At 40.4% G+C, this 16,377-nt stretch overlaps 1 protein-coding gene across 1 annotated transcript; it reads right to left on the reverse strand.

Annotated features, from left to right (window-relative positions):
- Positions 1 to 1,716: 1,716 nt before the first annotated feature.
- Positions 1,717 to 12,436, reverse strand: LOC146691506 (26S proteasome regulatory subunit 4). The gene is made up of 11 exons (XM_085431319.1): positions 12,398 to 12,436; positions 11,830 to 11,883; positions 11,126 to 11,222; positions 10,709 to 10,833; positions 10,090 to 10,275; positions 8,104 to 8,232; positions 7,911 to 8,007; positions 5,019 to 5,208; positions 4,016 to 4,167; positions 3,499 to 3,653; positions 1,717 to 2,043 (listed from the first exon to the last, which is right to left on the reverse strand). Exons 1-11 carry the CDS (start codon positions 12,398 to 12,400, stop codon positions 1,909 to 1,911), a joined length of 1,323 nt encoding a protein of 440 aa, XP_085287445.1. The 5' UTR covers positions 12,401 to 12,436; the 3' UTR covers positions 1,717 to 1,908.
- Between the last annotated feature and the right edge of the window lie 3,941 nt (positions 12,437 to 16,377).

Here is a 16,377-nt window from a genome sequence, read left to right on the forward strand (position 1 = left end):
TCTCCATACAACCCCCCCCCCCCCAAAAAGAAAAAAAAAAACATGATGCAACAGTCATTATGACTGTATTTATAATTAGATATGATTAATATATCTACAGTTACAGAGTAGCAGTGGAACTGGTCACCAAGACAGATCATCCTTTAAATATCTTCTTAGATATCTTAGTGGAAGCTTTAGCCCGGCATAGTGCGTCTATGTGTTCCAGCCGGGCTCCTCGCAGCCCTCTCGGGTCGAGTAACTAACTCAAGTTGAGCCGTTTCATTTGTTAATCTGCTGGAACTAATCGTGACCTCTTACTGAATTTGTTCAGTGTTTCGCCCTGTTTAACGGGAGAAATGGCCATTACATAAGCAGATATACATTTTTCCTGCTATTGCTTTGCATCTCTCCGACTCTCTCTCACACATTTGTGTCTTTTCTTTAAATTGTTTGCTCTTTGCAGAATCACAGAGGCGAAAGCATGAGCTCTGCTGGTTATTTTCCAGCACAAATGGCATATGAAACATAATATTGCTGTTTTGTATGTATGCCTTACGATCCCCTTTTCTCACCTTAAACCTTTATGTTCTTAAAAAAATTAAGGGGGGCGGGGGATATGTGGGGCTTACCTGAGACAGTATCAGAGAATGATTAGTCAGCCATTAGGAAAGACTTTGAGCTGTTTAAAATATACAAATACATTGATACAAGATTTGCAAGGCAAATAAGTATTTAAATATTCCAACCAACACAAAGACAATTAAAGGCATTTCTGATACAGCACTTTGTTCTTTTTTTTCTCTAATACGCGGGAACTTCAGGGGTTTTGTTGTTTTTTTGGGAGAGCGCATTAAATGGAAACTATCAAAGTGTGTCGACACCCAGCTGCATCAGCTCATATTGGTGCGTGTGTGTGCACGCGCTCACGGGGGCTGTTAATACCCAACCCCAGCCTTGAGCTGACAGGGCAAATGTCTCATTATAAAACACGGCACCCATCTGCCGGCACCCAAACGCGCTGCGCTTGATTTAAATGTTTTTCTTTTTTTACCCCCTTCAATTCTTCCATTTGCTGAATGAGCTGCAGTTGAAATGCGTGACTGATTTAATAAGGCGAGAGAGCTTGCGAGGAGGGGGCTGCAGAACAGCAGCAGCAGCTCGGTCCTCACTGGAGCCCGGTGAGTGGTTTGATGCCCGTGCTGCATGGGGCCACTTTCTGCTGAGCAGCGAGTTGCACATGGCTCCACATCAAGAGGAATTAAATCAACGCTGCCGCTCTCCGTGTGTCACACTGCAGCAAGGGCAGCTTAGCTGGATTTACTTAACTTGGAGGCTGATTTAAATAGGGGAGGGGGTTGTGCGCACAAACATAAACATGTACCAAAACCCACTCTGCATTCTCTAAACACTTAAAAAGTTGGGCATTAGTGCAGTGACATTATGCAGCTCCTGGAGGTGACGGCTGAGTGAAACATCACAATCAGGGCGTTTCATCCCAAACATTCTGAGAATCTCTAAATAGCCAGTGTGCTGTGCTGCGTATGGGGAACACACAAAACAAGACTTTGTGTATTAACAGGACTATTTATGACACTCGGGTCAACGGGAGAAGTCTCATAATTCATGTGAATATCTCAAAATGTTGTAGCCAACCAATGAAGACTACAGGAAGTGAAAAGGAAGCAGATGCTGCTGCAGCAAAGTGAAAGAAAAAGTGATGAGAACACGCAGTGATTAGATATTATATTTTGTCATTTATTGTTTTAACACGTAACGGTTAAAGGAGAGCGGGATAAGCCAGACATGACATGCACAAAATATATCAAACTCTCTGAGGAGGCGACTCAGCTGCTGCCTCCTCTCTTTCACACAGCGATAGATAGTGATGGGGTGGGGAGGATGAGAGAAAACAAAAATGTTTCAAGGTTAGAGGTAAAGCCCCTCTGGCGTGCCCTCCTGCTTCTTGTACAGAACGTTCTCCTTGGACTTTTTGAAGTCTTCGTTGGTGACTTTCATTCGGCGCTCTCGCAAAGCCATGAGGCCTGCTTCTGTGCAGATGGCCTGGAGGATGAAAGGAGGAAACACAGGGAGAGCAACAAGAGTCAAACTGGAGGAAAAACAAGCACGTTACACAGTCTAAAAATAACGTAGACTGGTTGTGATAACAGCTCTGATTTGTGCTGTTATTTAGATTCTTAAGTTTATCTTCCTGGATAAATGCTTCATTGAATAATCTCAGGCAAAACCTACGAACATCTAAATAGAACGTGAAAACGGCTTACTTGAAGGAATTCGATACAAATATGTGACAAAGCGGTACGAGCTATAATAAATAAACAGCCGGTTGTTTGTGGCTTGACTTGATGTCAAACTGACCATGAACAGTCATGTCAGTCAGAGTCAGACAGAGCCTTAATGTTTAATGTTTGTCTGAGGAAAGAAAGGACATCCCTAATATTCAAACTCATTGTTTGCTTCCCAAACATTTCCATTTAAATGTCATCCAAGAAATCTCCATGTGTCATTCTGCCACGCTCCACACGAGGGCAGCAAAGCTGTGTGAGTGATCCGAACACTTTGGGCCAGGTCTTTTTTTAACGGGGAACTTAATAAAGTTAATTAAGTGTTGATGTGAAAATCATTTAGAAAATCAACCCCCGCTTGCTTTCCTTCAAGCAGCCTTTTCTGCTCATTTTATTCCTCGTTTTGCTGAGCCACAGTGTGAACTGGCTCGCCGCCAAGCCCTCACACAATCAATAGATGGCTGCAGCATCAGAGCGAGGCCGGAGCAAATGAAGAAAGCAGGACACAGCTCCTCTGCTAGGATGCAAAGAGGCTGGACATGCTTCGTATTTCACTCATGTTTTAAACAGTCCAGCAGAGATCCCTACGCCAATTCAGATTTCAGGTTGAGCATCTTTATCGATTTCTATTTTTCACACAAATGCACAAAAAAATGTAATGGGGTGAAACATTTAAAAACCATCTAAATGCTTTGGCAGACAATTTGAGCTTGGTGTTAGCTAATGCTAAAGCAGTAAAGTGGTTAATAGACTGGTAGCTAAAACTGTCAGGTCTACAAGTACAGCCACAGTTTCAGCTTTTGGAAGTGAACAGCAAACTTTGTGGGGTAATTTCTTAACACTGAACAAGTCATTTCATGGTAGTTTTATTTGTTTACTAATTTTTAAAGTTTAAAAAAATAGTTTTAATGTGAAAAATTATTTTCCCTGTGAATTAAAAATGGATTTCCTGTTCGGCAGAGTCTGCATGGAAGGGAAAAAATGAGCAAACTGAAGTTTGCATTGAGCAGAAAATTCAATACAGTTCGAGTTCAGCCTCACAGCATTCACTTGGTCAAACCATCACAGCTGGAGGACTGGGAGGGAAAAACTTGTGCTGAGCTAGAATGTGTCAGTTTCTGTCTTCAGTTATTGTTTTTTGTGCTTCTTTGTACTCTGAAGAAAAAGGTGTGAGTGCCAAAGAGAGAGAAAAAAGCCTGTAGTCTTCTCTTACCTTGATGTCTGCTCCCGACAGGTCATCCTTTGCCAGGATGAGGTCATCGAGGGTGACATCATCTGCTACTGTCATACGGCTGGTGTGGATCTGGAAGATCCTTCTTTTGGTCTTCTCATCGGGAAGGGGAAACTCAATCTTACGGTCGATTCTCCCTGAGGAGTACGACAGAAAAACCGTCTTGTTAATCAAACTCAGGTGATCAATCATACATTAATAATGCAGGGAAGATATTTATGGAGCTACTTTTCTCATGACACTCCCAACACTGTTCGTAAGCAGGACTTGGAGCAGTGTTTGCTAAAGCTTAGACAGCACTGAGTCTTTTCTGGAAAAACACTGAGGAAGAACATTTTACTGCTCGTGGCTGATTAGAACAAAATATGAACAGTCACTTCCAAAAGCAGCGCTGCAGTGACTCAACAAAATGCAGCCATGTCCTGAATGTCAGTCTAGTTTACAGTACTGTGGATGTGAATAAAGATGGAAGGCCGGTGACAGTCACACTGGTACTGACCGGGTCTGATGAGAGCTGGATCGAGCGTTTCTATCCGGTTGGTGGCCATGATAACTTTAACGTCTCCCCGCGAGTCGAAGCCGTCCAGCTGGTTGAGCAGCTCCAGCATGGTCCTCTGGATCTCCCTCTCACCGCCGGAGTTAGAGTCGTACCTACACAACACAGGCAGTGAACACACCATGTGAAAATCAAAGGCATCCCCTACATTGTCTCCCGTCATGGGCTTGCTTATGGTCCTCCATCAAACAGGCTTCATTTGTGTGGCACCTTTTATTCAGCTTAAAGTGAAGGCTGAGAATTAATCAAGATAAAAACTGGAGAATGTGCTGGACAAAATGTAGACCTTCATCGAGGAGAAAAGGAGGAGGAGGTGCACTGACTGTCGAAATCATAGTGCAGCCTAGTAACCTGCAGTCTGAGGTTCATACAACAAAGTCTGTTTGTTGCAGTGATCTCACAGCGCTCAACAAGAGCAGCACATGCAGCAAGCAAAGAAAAAGAAAACAGTTACAATAGACACATGGGCAGAGGATGGGAACAGTGACACACACTGCTCAGAATTGTTTTATCCTTTAAAGTTTTTACAAACAAATCAGGGAACTGAGCAGCTTTTAATGTCAAGTAGTGCCATATTTTCCTAGCAGCACTACACTGTGCAGCCACCACTTTGTGCAAGCTGCCTGTGGTCACAGAAACACATTTCCTATTGCAAAGACTACAACCTGAACTATTACAACCTGCAGCAGGGTGAGAGGCGAAATGAAGTGTAAAACGTGTAAGAAAGGACTGTGCAGTGTAACTGATAAACTCAGCATCCTGTACTTGAGATGACGAAAACCCTGCAGCAGCACATCACCTTGCACTGTTAATGTGCTGTGAAAGTATATAAAAAAAACGCCGCCATTTATCACACATACTAATCAACACCTTGGCGTCCCCTTCCAGCTCCTCAGCAGCACAGGTAAAGCATCACTGTGCCGATGCTTTCAGAGCTTCTTTTTACCTCTTTGTGCCGATGGCATCAATCTCATCGATGAAGACAATTGAAGGGGCGTGCTCCTCTGCTACCCTGAAGAGTTCTCGCACCAGCTTGGGCCCATCTCCCAGATACTTCTGGATCAGCTCTGAGCCCACCACACGCAGGAAGGTGGCTGATGTCTGATTGGCTACAGCCTTGGCAAGTAGTGTCTTACCTGGTACATGCATAACAGAGGAAAGCGTAAAACATACCTGCCACACGTCTATATAACTCCCTAAAAGAGTATAGTTTAATCCAAGTGAAACAGAGTCCAGCGTAGGACTGGACTCTGTTTCACTTGAACCTTAATCTTTCATTTCAATGCAACATGAAGAACAGTTAGTCTGTGACCATGAGCCTGCATTCAATTGCGGACATTTCCAGTAAAAATGGCGTTGCAAAGAGCTCATTACACAAATGTCATTTCCTGTGGCTGCTGACAGAAAGATCACCAGCTACAGTTTCTAAGAAGGCTTAACTCTTTACCCCTATGGAAGCCTCCTAAAAGTAATGCTTTAAGCTTTGTGCAGTTTGTGTCATATTTCAGGCCTGCTTACAGAACACAACGACTGGCTTTGCATCAGAAGTTAGTGAGGGTGATCTCTGCCGACGCAGCTACCCTTGAAAAATTTTTTTTTGTAAATTTTCTATTCTAATTGTCCTCAAACAAAGTTTTTATTGATTTATACTGAGGCGTCAGAACCCATCATTACGGGTAGACGGGAGATCATCAGATGGAATCTTTATAGGGGAAAGAGTTACACAGCTTTCCATAACATAATCACAGCTAACTCGCTTGTATTACTCACTTAGCTTTATCGCTTTCCATGCATTATGTATTTAACATTACTGGAAATGTTTTATTAGAAGTTAAAAGGATTTTATGAACTCTGAAGATAAAATATTAAACACTGAGCAGCTAAATTAGGAACTCAATCATCTGCACAGTTCACAGACACGATGGCCTTCACACAAAAATACCTTCACTGAAAGAAAGTCAACTTTCTGCAGTCGCCGTACTATTATTTTTCTGTTTAAGATATTTCTCAAAATCCCCTCAAGACAACCATTTTTAGAGTGAAATTGTGAAACTATGTTGCTATGTTTGTTTGGACGCCCTTGAAAATTACAGAATAAATAGCCAAACATATGAAGTGTACCAAAATACATAGCTTTGTGTAGGGCTGGGCTATATCATACCGTTCACGGGAATACCAGTATAATTTTGGGCAATGATAGAAAAATGAAATATCGCGATAGAATATGGGTAAAACGCGCATGCGCACACGTCGGAAAAAGCATGGCGGTGAAAGCAGATCGTTAAATGAAACGGATGAACCAGAACTGGTTTGTAAAAATGCTGCAGCTTCACTGGTGTGGAACTGGTTCAGCTTTCGTCCGTCAGATACACAACAAAGCACTATTTCTGGTAGCGCATGCTAGCGGGCCGTCGTTATTACCGTGTTTTTGGAAAATACGTCACACTTAAAATCAATCCTTTGATTTTTCTGAAAGTCGACAGAGCCCCTTATAATCCCGTGTGCCTTATGTATGAACTCTGGTTGTGTTTACTGACCTCGAAACGATTTTATGTACACGGCGCTCGAAAATCTGTTAAAGGTTTCAGTACGACTTTGCTGAGCTACGAAGCCGCACCGCTTGATGGATTGTCGGAGCATTACGGCTATTGTAGGCGGAGCCTCGCGGAGTGATACGTACTGTGCTTCAACATAATATTACTGTATTGTGTGTGTATAACCTCTTTTTAAGTTTTGTGGATGTTATACATGGTTATGCTGAGGATATGTCGGCCAGTTTCCACTGGAAATGTTTTTTGGTTAAACTGTCAGCGAGGAATTTGCACTGTTACATTTTTATATAACTTAAATGCACATAAAAAACAGCTGCTTGTTTAAGTGAAAATACATTGATGGGGTTTTTTTTTTTTTGCACTAATAAAGTTGCGGAGTTGTAAAGTATTTTGTCTAGTGTCAATTATATCGTCAATTATATCGTTATCGCAAATTTTCAAATCTATATCGTGATAAATATTTTTGGTCACATCGCCCTGCTCTAGCTTTGTGTTTTTCAACATCTCTGGTTCAATTCTAGCAGGAGAGACAAAGCCCCACTGGGGAGGTGTCAGGAGGAGCATCTGGCGTATAACTCTCCCAGATCAAACATGCAGAGCTGTCTGCTGTGGCGACCCCTCGTGGCAGGAAAGCAGCCCAAAGCATCTTTCTACGTGAAACGGCAATGACATGCAGCGCCTCATAAAAAACACCAGCGAGCTCCAGACACGACAGTGAAATTTACAGCTAAGTCAAAGCACAATGCATGTCCCAGTCATTGTGCTGGGACATGCTGCTGACATCGTCTTCAGTCAAGAACAGATTTTATGTAAACTCATAAAATGAGATATTCAAACAGTGTCGTGTGATTTCTGAGCAGACATTAAGCGATTAAAATATTATAAACACTTGTGGTGGAGTTCACTGTACAACCAATCACCACCACAACAACAACAACAGTAAACAGGACTATCACTTCTTTTTAAAGGCAGAAACTGATCTTTGGACACTTTATTAAAAAGAACTGATGGCAGAGTTTTTCTTTCTTTCACACTGAATATCATATTATAGTGCCTTATAGTGGAGTTTGAAAATTACAGAAAAGTATTAATATTTAAAGGTTAGATCTGAAAAGGATCTTAAAACTTCTAAGAAGTAGGATGAATGGAGAGATGACACAAAACCACTAAAATGATTTCATAGGTTATTATTTCCCTACAGCATGACTGATATCAGTGTGGACACTAATGTTTGTTGGCAGGAGAAAAAAAATTTAAGAGCCTAAACCCACAGTTCAGAGACTTACCTGTGCCAGGTGGTCCATATAAGATGACTCCTTTGGGAGGCTTAATGCCCATCTCTTCATAATACTCTGGATGTGTAAGAGGCAGCTCCACTGACTCCTGTTAGAAATTTGTTTAAAAATGCAGTTAATCTCTAAAAAGAAGCACTTCACTATAAGACGTCAGTTTGGCTTCTGGCTTCTTGTCATAGTGTACCTTAATCTCCTGGATCTGATTGTCCAGTCCTCCGATGTCAGCATAGGTTTCTTGTGGGGCTTTTTCCACCTTCATCACCGTCACCAAGGGGTCAGTGTCATCCATCAGTACCCCGATCACAGCATGAACCTACAATAATATACAAACACAAGACAACTAGTGTGAATTTTTGAGGTCAGCTAAATTCAGTTTTGGGGAATTGATTAATACTCACTGACCCAAGGTCAATGAGTATTAAGTTAGGTGGTGGAGTTGGGTCAAAAACACTGCTGGGAAGTTCATTAACACTTTTTTTTTTTGGTCTTCACTGGTCCTCTAAACAGGAGGACAAAGGAGGGGGGAACAACTAAGCTGTAGTGCCTCTTCACCTCACTGTGCAATACCTTTTGTGCAATACTTTTGTAAATAGTCAACGGTGCAATAGACTCAATACTTGAAATGTGCAATTCACTTGTATTTTTATTCCTATTTATTCTATTTATCCCCTTCGTATATTTTATTTATATTGTCTCTGTATTTATATATATATATATATATATATATATATATATATATATATATATATATATATATATATATATATATATATATATATATATATATATATATATATATATGTGTGTGTGTGTGTGTGTGTGTGTGTGTGTGTGTGTGTGTGTGTGTGTGTGTGTGTGTGTGTGTATATATATATATATATATATATATATATATATATAATATTCTGTAACTCTGTAACTTCTGTCGGTGCTGTGCTTTTTTGGAAATCGAATTTCCCAGAGGAACCCACCCGAGGGATTAATAAAGTTCTATCTAGGGCTGCTCAATTAATCGAATTTTAATCACGATTACGATCTGGGCTTTCAATGATCATTAAAAATGACTGAGCCGATTATTAGCCCCTCCCTCATTTATCCGCGACACCTTAAAGGCCGGTCCGTGAAAATATTGTCGGGCATAAACCGTCCGTGGCGCAAAAAAGGGTGGAGACCGCTGATTAAGAGGACCCGAGGGAAGCTCGGAAAGCTAAGCAGAAGTTATTTGGAGAGTGACTGCCGTTGGTTGAAAAGAGAGTTTAAAAAACAAACTTCAGTGGTGTTGCACACTATTTTATATTATTATTTTAAAGTCATTGTTAACCCTTTAAAGCCGGTCAGAGCAGCACGCTCCGTTTTGCGTAACTATTTTTAAATCCCTGTAGAACCTGAACCGTGTAAGCTAGCGCAATAATTTGTTTTGCATATGAAACCGGAGGAGTTGTACTTACATCTGATGCCATCAGCTTGTCCTCGGTCACGGTTTCGTTCCACATATAGCTTTGCAAAAATTGCATAAAAAGCGCTTGCAGGAACAAAAACATAATATTCCAGAAACACGCTTTGCCGATCCGATCAGCTGTTCGTAACACTTCCCACAGTGAAATGATGCACCTGCTGTTTTCTTTGCAAATTTGCATCATAGGATTGTTTTGTTTTTCCTGCAGTATATAAAAATTGCTGTATCTCCAAAATAAAACTATGAAGACACTCAAAATAAATTTCCTGTTGTTGTAAACTATTTTTTTGCAACTTTATTGTATTTAAAGTTTTGAGGGATAAACCTCTTAAATTTCTCCAAGTAGAAATATATGTAAACAAAACAAAAGCGATTTTCAATTTTTTTTGTAGTTTATTGCACTTTTTTGCAATTTATGTAATTACTATGGACTTAATGCATACATATTATTAAAATATGGGCTATAACAGTTGTATTGATGTATAGCAACTTGAAATGCTCCCACAAATGGCACTACAGCATGTAAAAAAAATAATAATATAAGCTCTGGTGGACTTGGTTCTATGGTAGGTCTTAAAGGGTTAAATAAATATCGTCAAATAATCGTGATCTCAATTTCAGTGAAAATAATCGTGATTATCATTTTTGCCATAATCGAGCAGCCCTAGTTCTATCTAATCTAATCTAATCCAAATAAGAAAATATTAATATTACCTTGTGGTTGAGCAGGACAGAGCAGCCTGGCTCCAGAAGATCCTTATCCACAAAGGACAGGATACTAACGTAGTGCTCTGATCCCACTGAGGTGGACACAATGGCATGGTTGTCATCTATGATTTCTTCCAGAGTGCCTACAGACATGGGGGTCCCCCGCAGGTCATCTACCTTTGACCTTTCCTCCTGTAAACACAAACAGCACTGGAATAACTTCATTTGATCCAGACATGGAGCACAAAATGAAGTCAGGTACAAATACTGTCAAGATGATCCCACGCTGCTTTAATTATGCTGAGGTATCTGGGTTACAAAAACAAGCCAGACCTCAGCATAATTAAAGCTCCACTGTGTGTTTTTAACCCAGATATGCTTTTACTGCACAGCAATGTGTTTGGGATCATTGTCATTTTGAAAAAGGAAGTCATTGGAAGTCAGATGCTATTCAGGTGGTACTGCATGATGAATTTGAATTCTGAGGTCATAATTAATTAAATTAGTTAAATTAATAATTAATTTTGACAAGATCCCCAACACTACTGTTTTGTTTTTGGTAACTTCATTTCACCCAGACCTGCTTCACAGAAAGAAGTGTGGTATTTGAGGTGCAAATGCTGACCTCCTGTTTCTCTTCCAGGGGCTTCATCTGCTCCTGGTTCCTGATAAACTCTTCCTCCATAAGCAGGTAGTCTTTGATCCGTTCCTGCTTCAGCAGCTTCAGGCGGCACTGAGTGTGAGGTGTAACTGAAAGCAAACAAGCAGAACGTCAAAAAGATGCACAGCATATAACCCAGTTGATACAACCACAAATATTATGTCACACAAAGGAAAAGATTTCAACTTTAGAAACTGCCAATTATCCATGATATCTTGAGTAAAAACAAAGTGTCCAGGGATGCATCCAATGAATTCACACAGAATATCGAATAAAAGCATGGAATAAAATGTAATTATGAATGTCAATTTTCTGATCTACAGGAAAACAAGCTGGCAGCAGAGATTTTTGTTCCCAGTGCAAAGCTTTTCACTCCTTTACCCAATGGTAGTTTGCTTGCAGCATCTGGTCCCTTGGTCTTCTTCTTTTTCTTGCCAACTCTGGTGGGTATTGGAGGCTCATACTTCTTTTTCTTATCCTTCATTTAGCAGAAAAAGAACAAATTAACCGTGGGAAACATTATATACAGTTTCAAAGCTCAAACTACTTATGTAACAACATAAACACATCCTATCAGCCTATTATGTAGGACCTTTGAATACATACCAATACATACAATCCATTTCCTCAAACCATGACGCCAGCAAAATGCAACCCACTATGTAAGGAAGCCACCAGATCCCCTCACTTTAGAGGTAAGAATTCAGTTTCATGTCTTTCATTTGGCACTCGTCTGTTGTACAGTCATGGAGAAAAATGCACATATTTTTTCTGTTCTTTCAAGATTATCCCACAGAGTTTAAATAATATTTTAAGTCCAGGCTCTGTGGAGGCCAATCCTTGACTGATGGTGTTCCATTGCGTAATATTCTATCCACAAATGCTTTTACTGTGTTGGTTGTGTTGGGTTCATTACCATGCCACATTAAAAAAACAAGTCTGGCTCATTAGAAGTAAAATGTGGCATGAAAACCTTTGCACAGTATTGGAAATAAAAAATAGTGACAAGAAGGTACGAGGTACTTGTTCAGACGTCACTGTAAAGATAAACCTTTGCTACCAAAACAATCAGCTGGCATTCTCACCTTGTCATCCTTCTTGCCTCCTCCTGGACCGTGGCCTCCACTCTGGCTTTGTCCCTAGAAGAAAAACACACTTGTGTTAACACAGTAGAAATTAAAGAACGAGTTCACTTTGTCTCTTACAGACGATTATATCTGTAAGCCAAAATCACCAGTTAGCTCAGCGATATATTTAGCGCCTCACAGGCAACTGGAAAGTGCTAGCCCTTTATTTTACACCACGGGAAAAACAAACTTTAACAGAGAACCCGTTGTGCTTTTTAAAACATTACTAACATTAGAAAAATAGATGAAATCATCGATCGAAAATATGAATGGCTTAGATGACTGAGAGCTTCGACAACGACACCCGAGGAAAAAAGCAAATGTCGCTAGCCTTTCCTTTCGCTAGCAGACTGATGTTTATGTTTAATTCCATTTTTACTCCACATGTTATACATAAAATAGTCTGAAAGAACGTGGCAGCGCGTATACTGGAGTTTAAAATTAGAAGAATAAAGTTTAAGTAGCAAATAATAGGTTTCAATATTTTAATTTTAAGAGCCGTAGAGAAAATTGCTTGCTCACTTACCATTGTTGCTCGTCGCTATCGAGTGACGTCACAGTACGGCAACACTCCAGGACAAAAATGTGTCAGCCGGAAGAGTTTCACTGCATGGAGAAGTGAGTTGGCAAAAACCTCTATGTTTTATTTAACGTTCTGTGTAAGGTTATCGACCAAAGCCGTGAACGAATTCTACGTGATATTAAACATTATTATGTAGTTACTGTGGAATAAAACAAAAAACAACTGGTCCTTCTTTTATTGATTAGCATGGAAATACTTAAAGTGAATACTTAGCAGTTGATAAGTAGAGAAAGTAAGTCACCAATTTAGTACATTTTAATAAGGACACAGATATTTTTTGTTCACAATTCATTTTAGGGATAGAGATGTTTGCAGACTCCAGTCCAAATTTTGAACATCTTTGCCAAACACATCATCTAATTTAAGTGGTATTACATACAGTGGATCTGGTAAGAATTCACAGTGCTTCACTTCTTCCACATTTTGTTCAAAACCACTTTAAAAAACAAGTCCCACGTGTCATTTGCTCAATACTTTGTTGAAGAATGTTTTGCAGCAATTACAGTCCATTTTTGAGTATGACGCTAAAAGTTTTGGGGCAGTTTCTTCCATTTTTCTTTGCAGAACAAGTCAAGCTCCATCAGGCTGGATGGGAGCTGTGCAGCCCTTTTCAGATCTCTCCAGAGATCTTGAATCAGTTTTAAGTCTGGGATTTTGCTGGACCACTCAAGGACATTCACAGAGTGGTAGCAAAGTCACTGCTTTGTTATCTTGGCTGTGTGCTTTGGGTCATTGCCCTTTAGAAGATGAACCTTTGCTCCATCTGAGTTCCAGAGTGCTCTGGAGTAAGTTATGATCAAGGACATCTCCGTACATTGATGCATTCATCTTTTTCTCAACCCTGACTCGTCTCCCAGTTCCTGCTGCACAAAAACATCCCCACAGCATGATACATGCCACCACCATGCTTTACTGTAGGGATGGTACTGGCCAGGTGATGAGTGGTGCCTGGTTTCTTCCAGACATGAGGCCTGGCATTCAGGCCAACGATGCCAATCTTTGTTTCATCAGAGCAGAGATTTTGTTTCTAATGGTCTGAGAGTCCTTCAGGTGACTTTTGGCAAACTCCATGCAATTTTGACTGTCATGGCTGTGAATACTGTACATGTTATATTTTTGTATTTTATTTTTTATTTTTATTTGTGTATTTTGTGTAGAGTATTGAGGTGAAAAATTAATTGAATTCATTTTGAAATAATGCTGTAACATGACAAATGTGGAAGAAGTGAAGTATGTGGAATTGTAAATATAGTGCTTTTCTACTCTACCTGACTACTCAAAATGTTTTGCACCACTTGACTCACCAGTTCACACAAGCAGTTCTTCTCTATGTAAGTGCTTTTTATCTAACATTCAAACACACTCACACCCCATCAGAGAGCAAAGTGGGGTTAGTACCTTGCCTGAAGTAGCCAGGGATTGAACCACCAACCTTCTGATTTAGTAGCTGACCTGCTGGACCTCCTGACAACACTTACCACCAGAAAGTGTTATGAATACCTCCAAGTGTATTATAATTATAGGGAAACGAATTATGGTTTTTACAAACATACTTTCTTTATGGTAATCTTTCTAGCATAAACATGTTCAGTTTTATTGTTTTTGTTGTTGTGCAAGGTATTTTGTTCACATTAATTTCTAAAAGCAATAATCAGTAAGGCAAATAAGTCTCTAAAGCATGGAGGGTCAAGGCTCACTGATGCACATAGAGAATGAAAGCTGGCTTGTGTGGTCCGATCCAACACTTGAGCTACTGTAGTTTAAATTGTTCACAAAGTTAACACTAGTTCTGATACCAAAACTGTGCTAGAATACACCGAGCAGCGCAGTTTCTTGTGTGTGTGGCTGCAGAGCCTGAGACCAGTCAGAGTGCCCATCCTGACTCCAGTCCACTGCTGAAAGCACCAACAATGGCTACCTGATCATCAGAGTGGACCATGGAGCAATGGAAGTAATTAGTCTGCTCTGAGGAATCACGGTTTGTTGTACATCATGTGTTTGTTTGTTCTCCAGGTGCATGTGCATACCTGGAGAACACCTGGCACAAGGATGAACTATGGGAAGAAAACCAGCAGGTGTGATGCTTTTGGAAATGTTCTGCTGTGAAACCTTGGGTCTTACTTTGACGTGTACCATGTACACCCTTTCATGGAAACAGTATTCCCTCGTGGCTGAGGTCTCTTTCAGCAGCAGAAATCGCACTTCTACAAAGCAAAAGTGGTTCAGGAATGGTTTGAGGAGCACAACAACGAGTTTGAGGTGTTGATTTGGCCTCCAAATTCCCCAGACCTCAATGCAATCAAGCATCTGTGGGATGTGCCTGAAAAACAAGTCCCATCCATGGAGGCCCCACATCACCACTCATTATGCTGATTATGCTCTGGACTATACCAGAGCACAATCAGCGGTCTAATGGAGTCCATGGGACAAACTCAGTATGAGGCAGGTGGTTATCATATTATACCTGATCTGTGTATATGTATATGTAACTCCATATGACTCTTTGACCATTAGTTGACTTTAAACAGCAGCACAAACCTCTAATTATTAAACATCTTACTGTTAAATCTGTAATTATTAGCATTACTTTGACTTTCTGCTGGTTACTGACTGCACTCTGCTGTAATATATTCATTTAATGAAGTGTCACTTTTGTTTATTAAATTAACTTTAATGAACATCACATGTCGTGTGCTTCCAAGGTTTAACCGCACATTACTGCGTAGAGTGGCTGATTATTAATCTTGTGAGCCACGTAAATAGACAAGAGAGTGAGTAGAGTCCCGTGTTTGCAGAAAGACAAAAAGTCAATTTATTGGTTGATGTACAAAGAACACAAACAGAAAGTAGACTTTGATGTATGTACGGCATTAAGAGAAGCATTAACGTCCTTGCAGTCAACTGGAGGGAGCTGCAGAGATTTCGCTCTTTCTAAGGTGCTGCTTGTGAACATCCAGCGTTCACTCTGCATATGTTTAGGTAACGCTGAGGCTTTATTGACTTTCTTTAGTATCATTTGCATTTTCTGTAGTCTGATAACTACAGCCACTTTCAGTTATTCCCAAAATTGCTGTATTCACACATGATGGTTTTTTTTACCCTGGTACACAACGTTTTATCACCTGTTGCAAGCATAATAATAAAATAGCCACCTATTAGGTTTATTCTCAGTGAAGCATGAAAGGTGGAGCACACTGAGGCCACCCGTGCAGCAGTGTGGAATCAACTATATTGTCACATCCCACGTGGCTCCTCCATTAGAGTGCGTATCAAACAGAGTGGATATGACAGTGGTATCAGTCACTCTCTGGGTGGTGTCGTGACTTGTTTAAAAAAAAAGAGCTTTGACAAAGAGTCTTTGTGTGTCTACATCTGCCCGTGGCTCTGCTGTCTCACTCATAATGTATCTGTGCACTCTGAGACACACAAACAGGAACACACATTTCTTCAAAGCTGTTATTATCCATGTAGGCATATTGACATATTCATAATTCTTCTCCGTTTGAATAGTTTGTGTGTGTTGCAGTTTGTGATTGCGTTTGTGTGTCCGTAGCAAAGAATCAGTCTAAATGTGTATTTTCAGGTTAGTTTACTTGATGAAAATATAGAAATGTCCTTGTTTGTTCTACAGCGAAAAGTTTTCCAGGCTTCGTCCATGAAACACCCGGGCATTCTGTCAGCCCATAATGAACGTGCAGTAGCAGAGCCAGCTGACTTTGACAACGAGCCAACTTTCTAAAGGATCAACCTGCCATTTTTTGCAAACTTTGATTGTGTTTCTAAAAAAAAAGTGTGTGCTCCCAGTTTTACCATTTTAAATTTTTTGCACCCCCCCCCCCCCCCCCCCACTTCTCTGTGCTTTCACTCAGTCTGTGGTGAAGCTAAAATCAGGTGGCATTCAGTGGGGAAATTCAGCACAGTGG

Source organism: Copadichromis virginalis, linkage group LG15 (assembly GCF_057382275.1).
Source record: "Copadichromis virginalis isolate Kocher_CV1m ecotype Utaka linkage group LG15, C_Virginalis_male_GT1.1, whole genome shotgun sequence".
Lineage (NCBI taxonomy): Eukaryota > Metazoa > Chordata > Actinopteri > Cichliformes > Cichlidae > Copadichromis > Copadichromis virginalis.